The 13,626-nt window shown below is 36.7% G+C and overlaps 2 protein-coding genes across 3 annotated transcripts in view; both read right to left on the bottom strand.

Annotated features, from left to right (window-relative positions):
- Window positions 1–13,626, bottom strand: part of LOC133651091 (neural cell adhesion molecule 1-like) — an 881,445-nt gene that overhangs the window by 637,903 nt on the left and 229,916 nt on the right. The gene's annotated exons all lie outside the window — the stretch shown is intronic.
- The window catches only part of LOC133649970 (neural cell adhesion molecule 1-like), a 616,992-nt gene that overhangs the window by 29,436 nt on the left and 573,930 nt on the right, over window positions 1–13,626 (bottom strand). Inside the window, exon 9 of the mRNA XM_062046685.1 lies at window positions 10,786–10,815. Coding sequence (XP_061902669.1) covers window positions 10,786–10,815 — 30 coding nt within the window. The remainder of the gene's footprint in view (window positions 1–10,785; window positions 10,816–13,626) is intronic.

Consider the following 13,626-nt stretch of genomic DNA (forward strand, 5'->3'; position numbering starts at 1 on the left):
CTGATTAAACAGACAGGTTAGCTTGTGATTAAGGGCTATATAAATTCACTTTGATTGATTGGATGATTGATTGATTGATTGAATCAAAATGTGAGAAAATAAACAGGCTAACAATCCAAATATACACAAATACAAACAGGCTCGCAAACTAACGACACAAATGAAAATGGTAGCGAGCTGGCTTAGAAATTAAAAAAACAAACAAGCTTAAAAAGGTTCATGTCTTCTTAATGAATATACTTTTCAGTTTCTTCTAGTCAGATAAGATTTCGGTATGTATATAGACAAACAATAAGTCAAGCTTATTATAAAAGCTAACTTGGTAGCAACCAAACAAACAGGCTAGCTTGGAAACAACCACTTTTTTTGCCAACTACAAAAGCAAACAGGGTAACTACTTCTAACTAAACAAACAAACAAACAGGATAGCTAGCTAACAACTAACTGATTAAACAGACAGGTTAGCTTGTGATTAAGGGCTATATAAATTCACTTTGATTGATTGATTGATTGATTGAATCAAAATGTGAGAAAATAAACAGGCTAACAATTCAAATATACACAAATACAAACAGGCTCGCAAACTAACGACACAAATGAAAATGGTAGCGAGCTGGCTTAGAAATTAAAAAAACAAACAAGCTTAAAAAGGTTCATGTCTTCTTACTGAATATACTTTTCAGTTTCTTCTAGTCAGATAAGATTTCGGTATATATATAGACAAACAATAAGTCAAGCTTATTATAAAAGCTAACTTGGTAGCAACCAAACAAACAGGCTAGCTTGCAAACAATCACTTTTTTTTGCCAACTACAAAAGCAAACAGGGTAACTACTTCTAACTAAACAAACAAACAGGATAGCTGGCTAACAACTAACTGATTAAACAGACAGGTTAGCTTGTGATTAAGGGCTGGATAAATAAACTTTGATTGATTGATAGATTTAATCAAAATGTGAGAAAAACAAGCTAACAAACCAAATATACACAAATAAAAACCGGCTCGCAAACTAACGACACAAACAAAAATGGTAGCGAGGTAGCTTAGAAATGAGAAAAAACAAACTACCGGGTAGCTTAAAAAGGTTAATGTCTTCTTAATGAATATACTTTTCAGTTTCTTCGAGTGAGACAGGATTTCGGTGTAAGAGATGGGATATTCTACCATAGAATACTCCATATATAGGCAAACAATAATTCAAGCTAATTATAAAAACTAACCTGGTAGCAACCAAACAAACAAGCTAGCTTGCAAACAATCACTTTTTGGTTAACTACAAAACTACTTCCAACTATAAAAAAACAAACAGGATAGCTAGCTAACAACTAACCGATTAAACAGACAGGATAGCTAATTCCAGGATTCAAGGAACTTAATTGTAATACTAATACACTTGTACACATAAAAATGACGCAAAACTTAGTACCTGTGTGTACATGTAGTCCAATAAGTGCCAAAAAAGAAGAGTATTCAAAAAATGAATAAAATAGGATGCTGATCCTATGGTGCGAATATAGAATTCAAATTGGAATCTAATTAACATGAGTAGATGTATTTAAGTCCCATCTTAAAACTCATTTGTATACGCTAGCCTTTGAACAGACCCCCCTTTTAGACCAGTTGATCTGCCGTCTCTTTTCTGCTCTGTCCCCCTCTCCTGCGTAGAACGTTTATTAGGTGACCACATATGAAGCGCTAGCTGTTCAAAGTCAGGACCCGGGGTGGACCACTCATCTGTGCATCAGTTGGGGACGTCATTCTCATTATATCCTATAGGGTTAGGTTTTTTCTTGCCCTGATGTGGGATCTGAGCCTTAAAAATGTTTTTTTGACGACAACGCATGGCGCCGGCATCTTTGTGTTAGTAACACATGAGTGAATTGTTCTATATTAGCCTTAAAAATGAGACGTAAGCATTCTGTGAGTCTTTTGGTCAGACGGAAGATGTTAAAGGTCTAAAAGAGGACTGTGAATAATGAAGAAGCTTCATGTTACGGGCTGATGAAGAGGTATTTAAAAAGCTTCTCTTCCCTCCGGGCGACACAGCTCACGCTAACAGCCGCCTGTACGTCTCCGCTCCGGTTGCCACACGCGTCTATTAAAATTCTCTCGGCATGTATGCGTCATCAAAAATTGATACGTCGACTTCAAGTGCTGGACGGACACGCGGCGAGAATTAATGAAAAGCAACATACGGATAATACAGGATTTCTTCATTAACGCAAATGAATCACTTTAATTAGACGAGGCGGGTTTGCAAGTAAATGAATGCTAATGTTGATATAGTAATTGAAAGTGTAGGAGTGACTTTTTAATTTTCTCTCTGATCCAGGCACAGTTTCTAAAGCAGGGGTTACTAAAAAAATTTAATCGAAAAGCAATTGCATGTAAAGTAACTATATACACACTACCTTTCAAAAGTTTGGGGTCACATTGAAATATCCTTATTTTTGAAGGAAAAGCACTGTACTTTACAATGAAGATACATTTAAACTAGTCTTAACTTTAAATAAATACACTCTATACATTGCTAATGTGGTAAATGACTATTCTAGCTCATATGTCTGGTTTTTGGTGCAATATCTACATAGGTGTATAGAGGCCCATTTCCAGCAACTATCACTCCAGTGTTCTAATGGTACAATGTGTTTGCTCATTGGCTCAGAAGGCTAATTGACGATTAGAAAACCCTTGTGCCATCATGTTCACACATCTGAAAACAGTTTAGCTCGTTACAGAAGCTACAAAACTGACCTTCCTTTGAGCAGATTGAGTTTCTGGAGCATCACATTTGTGGGGTCAATTAAACGCTCAAAATGGCCAGAAAAAGAGAACTTTCATCTGAAACTCGACAGTCTATTCTTGTTCTTAGAAATGAAGGCTATTTCACCCAAACTTTTGAACGGTAGTGTGTATATATATATATATATATATATATATATATATATATATATATATATATATATATATATACCGTATTTCCTTGAATAGCCGCCGGGGCGCTAATTAATTTAAAACCTCTTCTCACTCCTGCGTTTACCAAAAGCATGCGGGATTGGCAAGCATGCGCTAATTATTTTAAAACCTCTTCTCACTCCGGCGCTTACCTTATCATGAAAATCACATTTAATAAAAAAAACGTTACTATGGTCTTACCTTTAGCTATAAATGAGTCCATGCGCAGCTCCTACAGAAGTCTTCCTTATCTTTCTTCAGTTTTAAAAGTCTCTCTGTCTCGATGGAGATCTTCCTTTAAGTATTACCTCCTGCTTCGATTGAAAGTCCAGTTTAGAAAACTGTTTTATTTTAGATATGTAATCCTCCATGGTAAAAGTGCAAGCAAACAATGGCTGCTCACTCTTGCTGCGTGTTGTCTTCTTCTGCAGCACCGGTCTTCTGCAGTACCAGCAGTCGCAAGAATGATCACTAGCGCCCTCTACCACCAGGAGGCGGAAGTCATTTAATGACTCATATTTGACCCGGCGGAAGTGCCAAGCATGCGCTAATTATTTTGCGAAATGAGTTTGACCCGGCTGTAATTCTAGGCAGGCGAATACTATGTTCCCGGCGGCAATTCAAGGAAATACGGTGTATATATATATATATATATATATATATATATATATATATATATATATATATATAGATTTGACCATTGAATTTGGGTCATTTTCCAACCAATATTCTACAACACAAATACAAATACAAGGACGTTTATTCAATGTCAGGTTGTGATGTTGACTTGACCATTGAAACTTGGTCATTTACCAACCAACAACATGGATCCAACGTTAGACATCAACGTTGTCTCAATTTACAAATACAACTATTTTGTAACCTTGTTTTGAAGCCAGTTTTAAAGGACGTGTATGTATAACCAACGTCGTATCAATGTCTTGTGCCTGCTGTGCTGTAGCTCTGACAGAGTGACCATGGGGTACTTGGTCACCTCCCTGACTAGACAATGTATAGAGACATCCTTGATGAAAACCAACATTTCCCATCCAACCTGATGGGAGCTTGAAAAAAGAGGAATGGGGTAAACTGCCCAAGGATAGGTGTGCCAAGCTTGTGGAATCGTATTCAAAAAGACTTGAGGCTGTAATTGCTGTCAACAAAGTACTGATCAAATTTTCAGTATTGGGTATTGTCTGTAGAATTTTAAGGACAAAATGCATGTATTCCAATTTGGAATAAGGCTGTAACATAACAACATGTGGGAAAAGTGAAGCACTGTGAATACTTTCCAGATGTACTGTATAACTCATCTACCGCAAATACAGTTGGCATTTGACAGATACAAAAAATTCCTCCAACAGGTTTTTCTCGGTTATTTTAGCTGCTCGTTATGTCAAATTGTCCTCAAGTGAACTTATTAGTTTATCATCGGACAAACGAATCAAAATCCCTTGGATGGATCATTTCAAAATTTCAAGTACAAACCCCGTTTCCATATGAGTTGGGAAATTGTGTTGGATGTAAATATAAACGGAATACAATGATTTGCAAATCATTTTCAACCCATATTCAGTTGAATATGCTACAAAGACAACATATTTGATGTTCAAACTGATAAACATTTTTTTTTTTTTTGCAAATAATCATTAACTTTACAATTTAATGCCAGCAACACGTGACAAAGAAATTGGGAAAGGTGGCAATAAATACTGATAAAGTTGAGGAATGCTCATCAAACACTTATTTGGAACATCCCACAGGTGAACAGGCAAATTGGGAACAGGTGGGTGCCATGATTGGGTATAAAAGTAGATTCCATGAAATGCTCAGTCATTCACAAACAAGGATGGGGCGAGGGTCACCACTTTGTCAACAAATGCGTGATCAAATTGTTGAACAGTTTAAGAAAAACCTTTCTCAACCAGCTATTGCAAGGAATTTAGGGATTTCACCATCTACGGTCCATAATATCATCAAAGGGTTCAGAGAATCTGGAGAAATCACTGCACTAAGCAGCTAAGCCCGTGACCTTCCATCCCTCAGGCTGTACTGCATCAACAAGCGACATCAGTGTGTAAAGGATATCACCACATGGGCTCAGGAACACTTCAGAAACCCACTGTCAGTAACTACAGTTGGTCGCTACATCTGTAAGTGCAAGTTAAAACTCTCCTATGCAAGGCGAAAACCGTTTATCAACAACACCCAGAAACGCCGTCGGCTTTGCTGGGCCTGAGCTCATCTAAGATGGACTGATAGAAAGTGGAAAAGTGTTCTGTGGTCTGACGAGTCCACATTTCAAATTGTTTTTGGAAACTGTGGACGTCGTGTCCTCCGGACCAAAGAGGAAAAGAACCATCCGGATTGTTATAGGCGCAAAGTTGAAAAGCCAGCATCTGTGATGGTATGGGTTTGTATTAGTGCCCAAGACATGGGTAACTTACACATCTGTGAAGGCGCCATTAATGCTGAAAGGTACATACAGGTTTTGGAGCAACATATGTTGCCATCTAAGCAACGTTACCATGGACGCCCCTGCTTATTTCAGCAGGACAATGCCAAGCTACGTGTTACATCAACGTGGCTTCACAGTAAAAGAGTGCGGGTACTAGACTGGCCTGCCTGTAGTCCAGACCTGTCTCCCATTGAAAATGTGTGGCACATTATGAAGCCTAAAATACTACAACGGAGACCCCCGGACTGTTGAACAACTTAAGCTGTACATCAAGCAAGAATGGGAAATAATTCCACCTGAGAAGCTTCAAAAAATGTGTCTCCTCAGTTCCCAAACGTTTACTGAGTGTTGTTAAAAGGAAAGGCCATGTAACACAGTGGTGAACATGCCCTTTCCCAACTACTTTGGCACGTGTTGCAGCCATGAAATTCTAAGTTAATTATTATTTGCAAAAAAAAAATAAAGTTTATGAGTTTGAACATCAAATATCTTGTCTTTGTAGTGCATTCAACTGAATATGGGTTGAAAAGGATTTGCAAATCATTGTATTCCGTTTATATTTACATCTAACACAATTTCCCAACTCATATGGAAACGGGGTTTGTATGTAAGGAGGTGATCCGTAAACTTATTCCGAGACAGATTTGTCACACTTTCCTGAGTCATAACAATTGCCTTTCAGTTGCCGGCTCAGTCTTTTAAGCAAAAGTACGACTGCATGACGACACTTTTGGGGTTTTACAAAGACAGCCTTTGATAGATGATGCGGAGCTCCACTCAGCCGGGCTCCTTAGCTAGTAGAACCCGGCTAAAGATCGGGCCGATCAATGCGCACAAAATCCATACGAGCGCTTGAATCAATAGTAGGTGCATGTAACGATCAGGCCGGATTATATTCCTCGTAATTACTGCTGAACAGCATTATTTTTTGCTACACTTTCTAAAACACGGGTGTTGTTACTGTTATAAAAAAGGTCAACCCAAAAATGCTAGTCTTATACAATAACAAACATGGATTCAATCGTCCAACCTACTATGTCCCTCGAAGGACTTCATTAGTACCAAAATGGAAAATGCTTGGAAACATGGCTATTACACAACACGGTGAAGGTCAAACATATCCTTCTATTTCTATAAGCACTCATCTACCGACAAAGAGCAATTCTTGACAAGGCTTCTATTTCCGAATCCAGTGCGCAAAATAGATCTGGAGGTCTGCAAATATGATTGAAAACAGATACGACTGCGATGACTCCCGAAGACTAAACAAATGTTTTATTGAAAATGAACGCATTATGAAATATGCAACATCGCATCCTTTGGTGTTTTCCTGAGAATTTTAGTCCAGACTCTTTGAAGGATTTCATTTTAATACCCCACATTACAACGGTCCAACTGAAATGTTTAATTGCGGAATTTTTTTAAAGATGGCCGACAGAGCCTGTTTTGATAGTCAATCGATGGGATGCTTAGTGAGCAGGGTTACACAAATATGAAACTTTGTCAACGCTGATTTAGAAGAACATGAAGTGAAAGTTAAAGCACCACTGATAGTCACACGCACACTAGGTGTGGTGAAATTACCCTCTGCAGTTGACCCATCCCCTTGTTCCACCCCCTGGGAGGTGAGGGGAGCAGTGAGCGGGAATCATTTTGGTGATTTAACCCCCAATTCCAACCCTTGATGCCGAGTGCCAAGCAGGGAGGCAATGGGTCCCATTTTTATAGTCTTTGGTATGACTCGGCCGGGGTTTGAACTCACGACCTACCGATTTCAGGAGACCACCAAATTTAAAGAGGAACAACCACCGAATATGACGTCAAAACTAGTGGCTGAGAACTACTACCGTAAATTCCCGACTTCAAGCGGCTACCTTTTTACTACACTTTGAACTCTGCTGCTTATAAGATTGATTTATGGACTTCTCTTCGCTGACAGCATTAAATTTAAATAAATAAAAACAGAAACAAGCAAATACATTAGGAAAGTGTTTCGTTGTTATGTTATGCTATGTCGCCATCTTTTGGACGCATTTTCTCACTGCATTGTCCTTCTATTTAGTGCTTCAAAACCTGAAGTAGAATTTCCGTTCAGTCTCCTAGCCGTCCATAGCGTTTCTACTCGTACGGATTCTCCATTCATCACTCGAAGCAACTTTTGTAAGTTTGACAGTATAACTAAAACTGTTTAAACGTACTAAACCGTCCCATGTGTGACGTCTGTAGGACTGTTTTCATGCATATTTGTAATGAGGCTAGCGTCGTTAGCATTAGCTAATATGCTAAAATGTTCACGAGTGCCCGTGTTAGTATTATTAACCTACAACAGCATTCTTTTTGTATTGTTTCAGTTTCACAAATTCCTCCGTGAATTCACTAAGACGTCGCTGTGGAATTATTGGTTCTATTTAGCTGACGGGAGAGCTAGCTTCCGCAGCGAGTGGGTTTATGACGTTTTACTGCCATGTTACAGCCACATTTTGGAAACAATTAAGGTATGTAAATAATCAATTACAGAATCTTTATGTGTAAGTATTCATTTCCCAACGTACATATTTGCGGTGCGGTTAATATATGGAAAAATATTTTCTTCTTCTCGGATTTAGTGGGTATGGCTTTTATTCCGGTGCGCTCTTTAGTCTGTAAAATACGGTAAATCGGGTGTGCTAGCTCTAATATAAGACATTTTGTTTTATAAGTAACTTTGTAGTTGGTTAGTTAGCAAGGTTACGCGAAAATTATTTTCCTTAAAACACTGTAGAAGCTGACTGAAAAATATGAAGCTGCATACTACCAAAATTAAGTAGCAACATTAGTGGCCGACAACTTCAAACGATGAACGATAAACTCACACCAGCTAAGATACTGTAGAAAACGTACATTTTTAAGGTTAAATAAAAACTAACTTATAATAATTTGTAATAGTAGTCAATCCTCTGAGACTAAGGACGTAGTCTATTAGCTAAAAAACTGGAGTTTTTTTACAAACATTTGTGTGCGTTTTGTTCCTCAATTTTAGTCAGAACTCATTGGGGGCATCTAAAACTACTTCAAAACCCTCCATCAATGTTTTATATACACACTGCAAGTATATATATATAATGTACTAACAGACATGTTCATAAAAATATGTAAAATGTACAATATTTACCTTATTTTGGTCATTTTATGCATTCCCGAAACTGATTTCCTCAGCGCAAATGTAAAACTTGGAGCCAAGCTATTTTGACTTAAATGGAGTGCTTACCCATAATAAATAAACGTCCCTTTCCCAGCAAGACCAAACGGGTGTGGCTTATATCCCAGTGCGCTCTTTAGTCTGGAAAATACGGTAAATCGGCTGTGCTAGCTCGATGGTCTATAATATAAGGCAGTTTGTTTTATAAGTAATTTTGCAGTTGGTTAGTTAGCAAGGTTACGCAAAAATAATTTTCCTTGAAACACTGTAGAAGCTGACTTTGAAAAATATGAAGCGAGATACTCGGCTTATACTACCAAAATTAAGTAGCAACAACCACCGACTATGACGCCAACATTAGTGGCCAACAACTACAAACGATGAATGATAAATAAACTTACGCCAGCTAAGATACTGCAGAAAACTACATTTTTTAAGGTTAAATAAAAACTACCTTATATTACTTTCTAATAGTAGTCAATCCTCTGAGACTAAGGACGTAGTCGATTAGCTAAAAAAAATTGAGTTTTTTTACAAACATTTTTGTGCGTTTTGCTCCTCAATTTTGGTCAGAACTCATTGGGGCCATCTATAACTACTTCAAAACCCTCCATCAATGTTTTATATACACACTGCATGTATATATATAATGTACTAACAGACATGTTCATAAACATATGTAATATGTACAATATTTACCTTATTTTGGTCATTTTATGCATTACCTAAACTGATTTCCTCAGCGCAAATGTAAAACTTGGAGCCAAGCTATTTCGACTTAAACGGAGTGCTTACCCAAAATAAACCGGAAAAAACGTCCCTGGCCAGCAAGACCAAACGAATGTGGCTTATAGCTCGGTGCGCTCTTTAGTCCGTAAAATATGGTAAATTGGCTGTGCTAGCTCGATGGTCTGTTAAAGAAGACATTTTGTTTTATAAGTACCTTTGTAGTTGGTTAGTTAGCAAGGGGCCCTGTGATGAGGTGGCGACTTGTCCAGGGTGTACCCCGCCTTCCGCCCGATTGTAGCTGAGATAGGCTCCAGCGCCCCCCCGCGACCCCGAAGGGATTAAGCGGTAGAAAATGGATGGATGGATGGATAGTTAGCAAGGTTACGCAAAAATAATTTTCCTTGAAACACTGTAAAAACTGACTTTGAAAAATATGAAGCTACATACTCGGCTAATACTACCAAAATTAAGTAGCAACATTAGTGGCCGACAACTTCAAACGATGAACGATGAACGATAAACTCGCGCCAGCTAATATACTGTAGAAAACCTAAATTTTTAAGGCTAAATAAAAACGACCTTGAAATACTTTCTAATAGTAGTCAATCCTCTGAGACTAAGGACGTAGTCGATTAGCTAAAAAACTGGAGTTTTTTTGCAAACATTTGTTGGCCGTTTTGCTTGTCAATTTTGGTCAGAACTCATCTAAAACAACTTCAAAACCCTCCATCAATGTTTTATATACACACTGCAAGTATATACTGTATATATGTATGTGTATATATATATATATATATATATATATATATATATATATATATATATATATAATGTACTAACAGACACGTTCATAACTATATATAATATGTAAAATATTTGCCTTATTTTGGTCATTTTATGCATTACCGAAACTGATTTCCTCAGCGCAAATATGGAACTTGGAGCCAAGCTATTTTGACTTAAATAGAGTGCTTACCCAAAATAAACCGGAAAAAAATAAGAGTTTTTTTGGTGTATTTTGTTCAGCCGGCAAACATTTTTGTGCGTTTTGCTCCTCAATTTTGGTCAAAACTCATTGGGGTAACTCTAAAAACTGTGGCTAAAAAAGCTGTCTTGCGATTCTAGCTTGCTAACAATTAGCCTGAACGCACAGAAATGGTCATTTAAGCCGCTGGATGGGCGTCAGCATGTGGAGAAACAAACATTTGAGTTCGTCATCGACATCTACGTTGCTTTCAAGATGGAATCTCCCCCAGCAATCAATCACGGCGCAGCGACTACAGCGTCTCTAAATACATTCCGGAACTAAATGGATGAAATGCAGTGCAGTACGTGACTAATGTGTGAACACACTAAGTGATCGGCTAATGGCGGCACACGTGGGGTTAAGTGGTGACACTTTGAGGGTGGGGGTGTTATGTCTGGGGCGAGTGCTTCTACGGCTACGATTTTTAGTAGCCATACCTCGTATTTGTCTGGTCGCGTCCACGAATCCTAGAGAGGGGAAAAAAACACACACAAAACAACGACACTGTGGAACATATGTAAAATGAGTAACAGGGGAAACAGACTGACCATTCATGGGCATTTGAATCAGTTATGGTCACCACCCAAATATCTGAGGTGCAAACAAAATACACCACACAATGGTAAAAGTGCAAAAAAAAAAATTGTAGGAAATTGTTAAGTAAGGAGGTTAATTTGGGTCTTTATTACAAAAACATTTATTTTGACACCGAATTTATGTAATTTAATTTATTTAAACATCAATTTATGTTGACAATTTCATTGGAAAAAAAATCACTGTATAAAAATTCAGTGTAAAAGAATTCAGTGTATAAAGATTCTAACCATTGCAGTCATTTCTTTAGTTTGAAAATATCCAGCGATCCGCGTTAAAATTTTAATTATGTTGTATTATGCCCTGTTAACTGCCTTTTTTTATGCTGTTTTGCAAGACCCGTGTCACGTGACTTCAAACTTGACACCTCATTGGCTGGTCCTGAGACAGGATCGATTGCTTCAGCCTTAATTTAAGTGAATTTAAGTGAGTTTTGCTTTATGAAGCAGCAAATTTTTCAGCACTGAATTTTTTTTACACTGATTTATTTTATTTTTTTTATACACTGAATTTTAAAATACTGACATTTTTTTTATTGACATTGTCGGCAAAATTTGATGTAAAAAAAAATTCAGTTCACAAATTTTAAACGCAAAAAAATTAGGGTTAGATTAAGTTACATAAATTCAGCGTTAAAAAAAAACAAACTTTTGTAATAAAAACACAATTAACCTCCATAGTTGAGCGCTATATTACATTTGCACAACATTTTCACATTTTTGTACCAACAATCTTCAAAAAAAACTAAACCAAATTACATTTCCACCAATGACAGTACCTTATAATCTTTAGTGAACATGTAATTTCCCTGCCAAATTTTTACAGAACTTTCACTCACATTTATTCAACCGTTCAAGTAACCAATTTTAAATTTATACTCATCACGTGCCTGTAAATGCAAAATTTTGTCCAAAATATATATTTATTTTTTTTCCTGTGATTTCAGCGCCTATATTTATCACCTTCACCTAAAAAAAAGTAAATAGTCCTGTGTTTTACGCTATCTGTCCATTTTGTCACAAAAATTTTAACTTTTTTAGTTCAAAAATTGTAACGGTTTGCAACTTGCGCATACATTTTAAACCAAAGAATAAAACAAGAATGTTTTATTTTATTCAAGTGTCTATATTTTTGTTTATTTTATATATATATATATATATATATATATATATATATATATATATATATATATATATATATATATATATATATATATATATATGTATATATATATATATATATATATATATATATATATATATATATATATATATATATATATATATATATATATATATATATAAATATACACAAATGCAGTCCGAGAGAACTAACTACCAATTTGTAGGCATGTTGTTCTGATAGAGTATACATTCAATGATAATAGCTATATGAGCTAGCCTAATGCTAACTACATACAATGCTAATGAGCGTGTGCAAGTTGCATTCAACATCATTATGTCCTAAAAGCTGTAAGAAGGTGGGATATAATGCTCAAACGGGAACTGCATTTTTTTTTTTTTGCCTATCGTTCACAATCATTATGGAGACAAGAACAGACATCATTGTTTTAGTATATTAAAGATGATAAACTACTTCAAAACCTTCCATCAATGTTTTATTTACACACTGCAAGTATATATATATAATGTAGTAACAGACATATTGATAACAATATGGAATATGTACAATATTTACCTTATTTTGGTAATTTTATGCATTACCGAAACTGATTTCCTCAGCGCATTTATTTCCGTTTCCATAGCAACACACTTCCGACTTCCGGCAACAAACGTGTGTTCTTACTTCCGGAAACAAACGCGAGTGTGTTCTAATCATGGCAAACTTGTTAATAGAAGACAAAGATTTTTGGACAAATGAGGATTCACAACCTCATATTTTTGAAGCTGAATATACAGAGGATGAACTACTGCTTATAGATGCGAGCACGAAGGAAGGGTGAGAAATGAAGCAGACGGAAGCTGAGAGAGTGACGCTGTAAATGTGGAACTTAGAGCCAAGCTATTTTGAATTTAATAGAGTGCTTACCCAAAATAAACCGGAAATAAACGTCCCTGGCCAGCAAGACCAAACGCACAACTGTCTATTGAGTGAGTCACTTTAATATTGATCATGATACACACAACACGTCATATTTGTATACATTTTTATTAAAACTACAGTACATATGCTGTCTAGCTAGCTGTGTACAAACAAAACATGAAATGTGGGCTAATACTTTACAGATACTGTAATATGATTGTTCATGTTTTTCAGTCAGTACAAATTGCTGTTTTATCGCATTGTGTTCTGACGTAGAAGCTAGCTTATCTCTGGCCGTAACTAGCTTTTACGGCTAATACCGTAGCACGCCGATGTGTTAGTACTAGAGATGTCTGATAATATCGGCCGATAAATGCTGTAAAAAAATGTAATATCGGAAATTATCGGTATCGGTTTCAAAAAGTAAAATTAATGACTTTTTAAAACGCCGCTGTACGGAGCGGTACATATCCGGTAAAACACGGACGTAGGGCATACTTGCCAACCCTCCCGAGAGACTCCCAAATTACAGTGCCCCTCCCGAAAATCTCCCGGGGCAACCATTCTCCTAAATTTCTCCATATTTCCACCTGGACAACAATATTGGGGGCGTGCCTTAAAGGCACTGCCTTTAGCGTCCT

The sequence above is a fragment of the Entelurus aequoreus genome, linkage group LG05, assembly GCF_033978785.1.
Source record: "Entelurus aequoreus isolate RoL-2023_Sb linkage group LG05, RoL_Eaeq_v1.1, whole genome shotgun sequence".
NCBI classification, from domain to species: Eukaryota; Metazoa; Chordata; class Actinopteri; order Syngnathiformes; family Syngnathidae; genus Entelurus; species Entelurus aequoreus.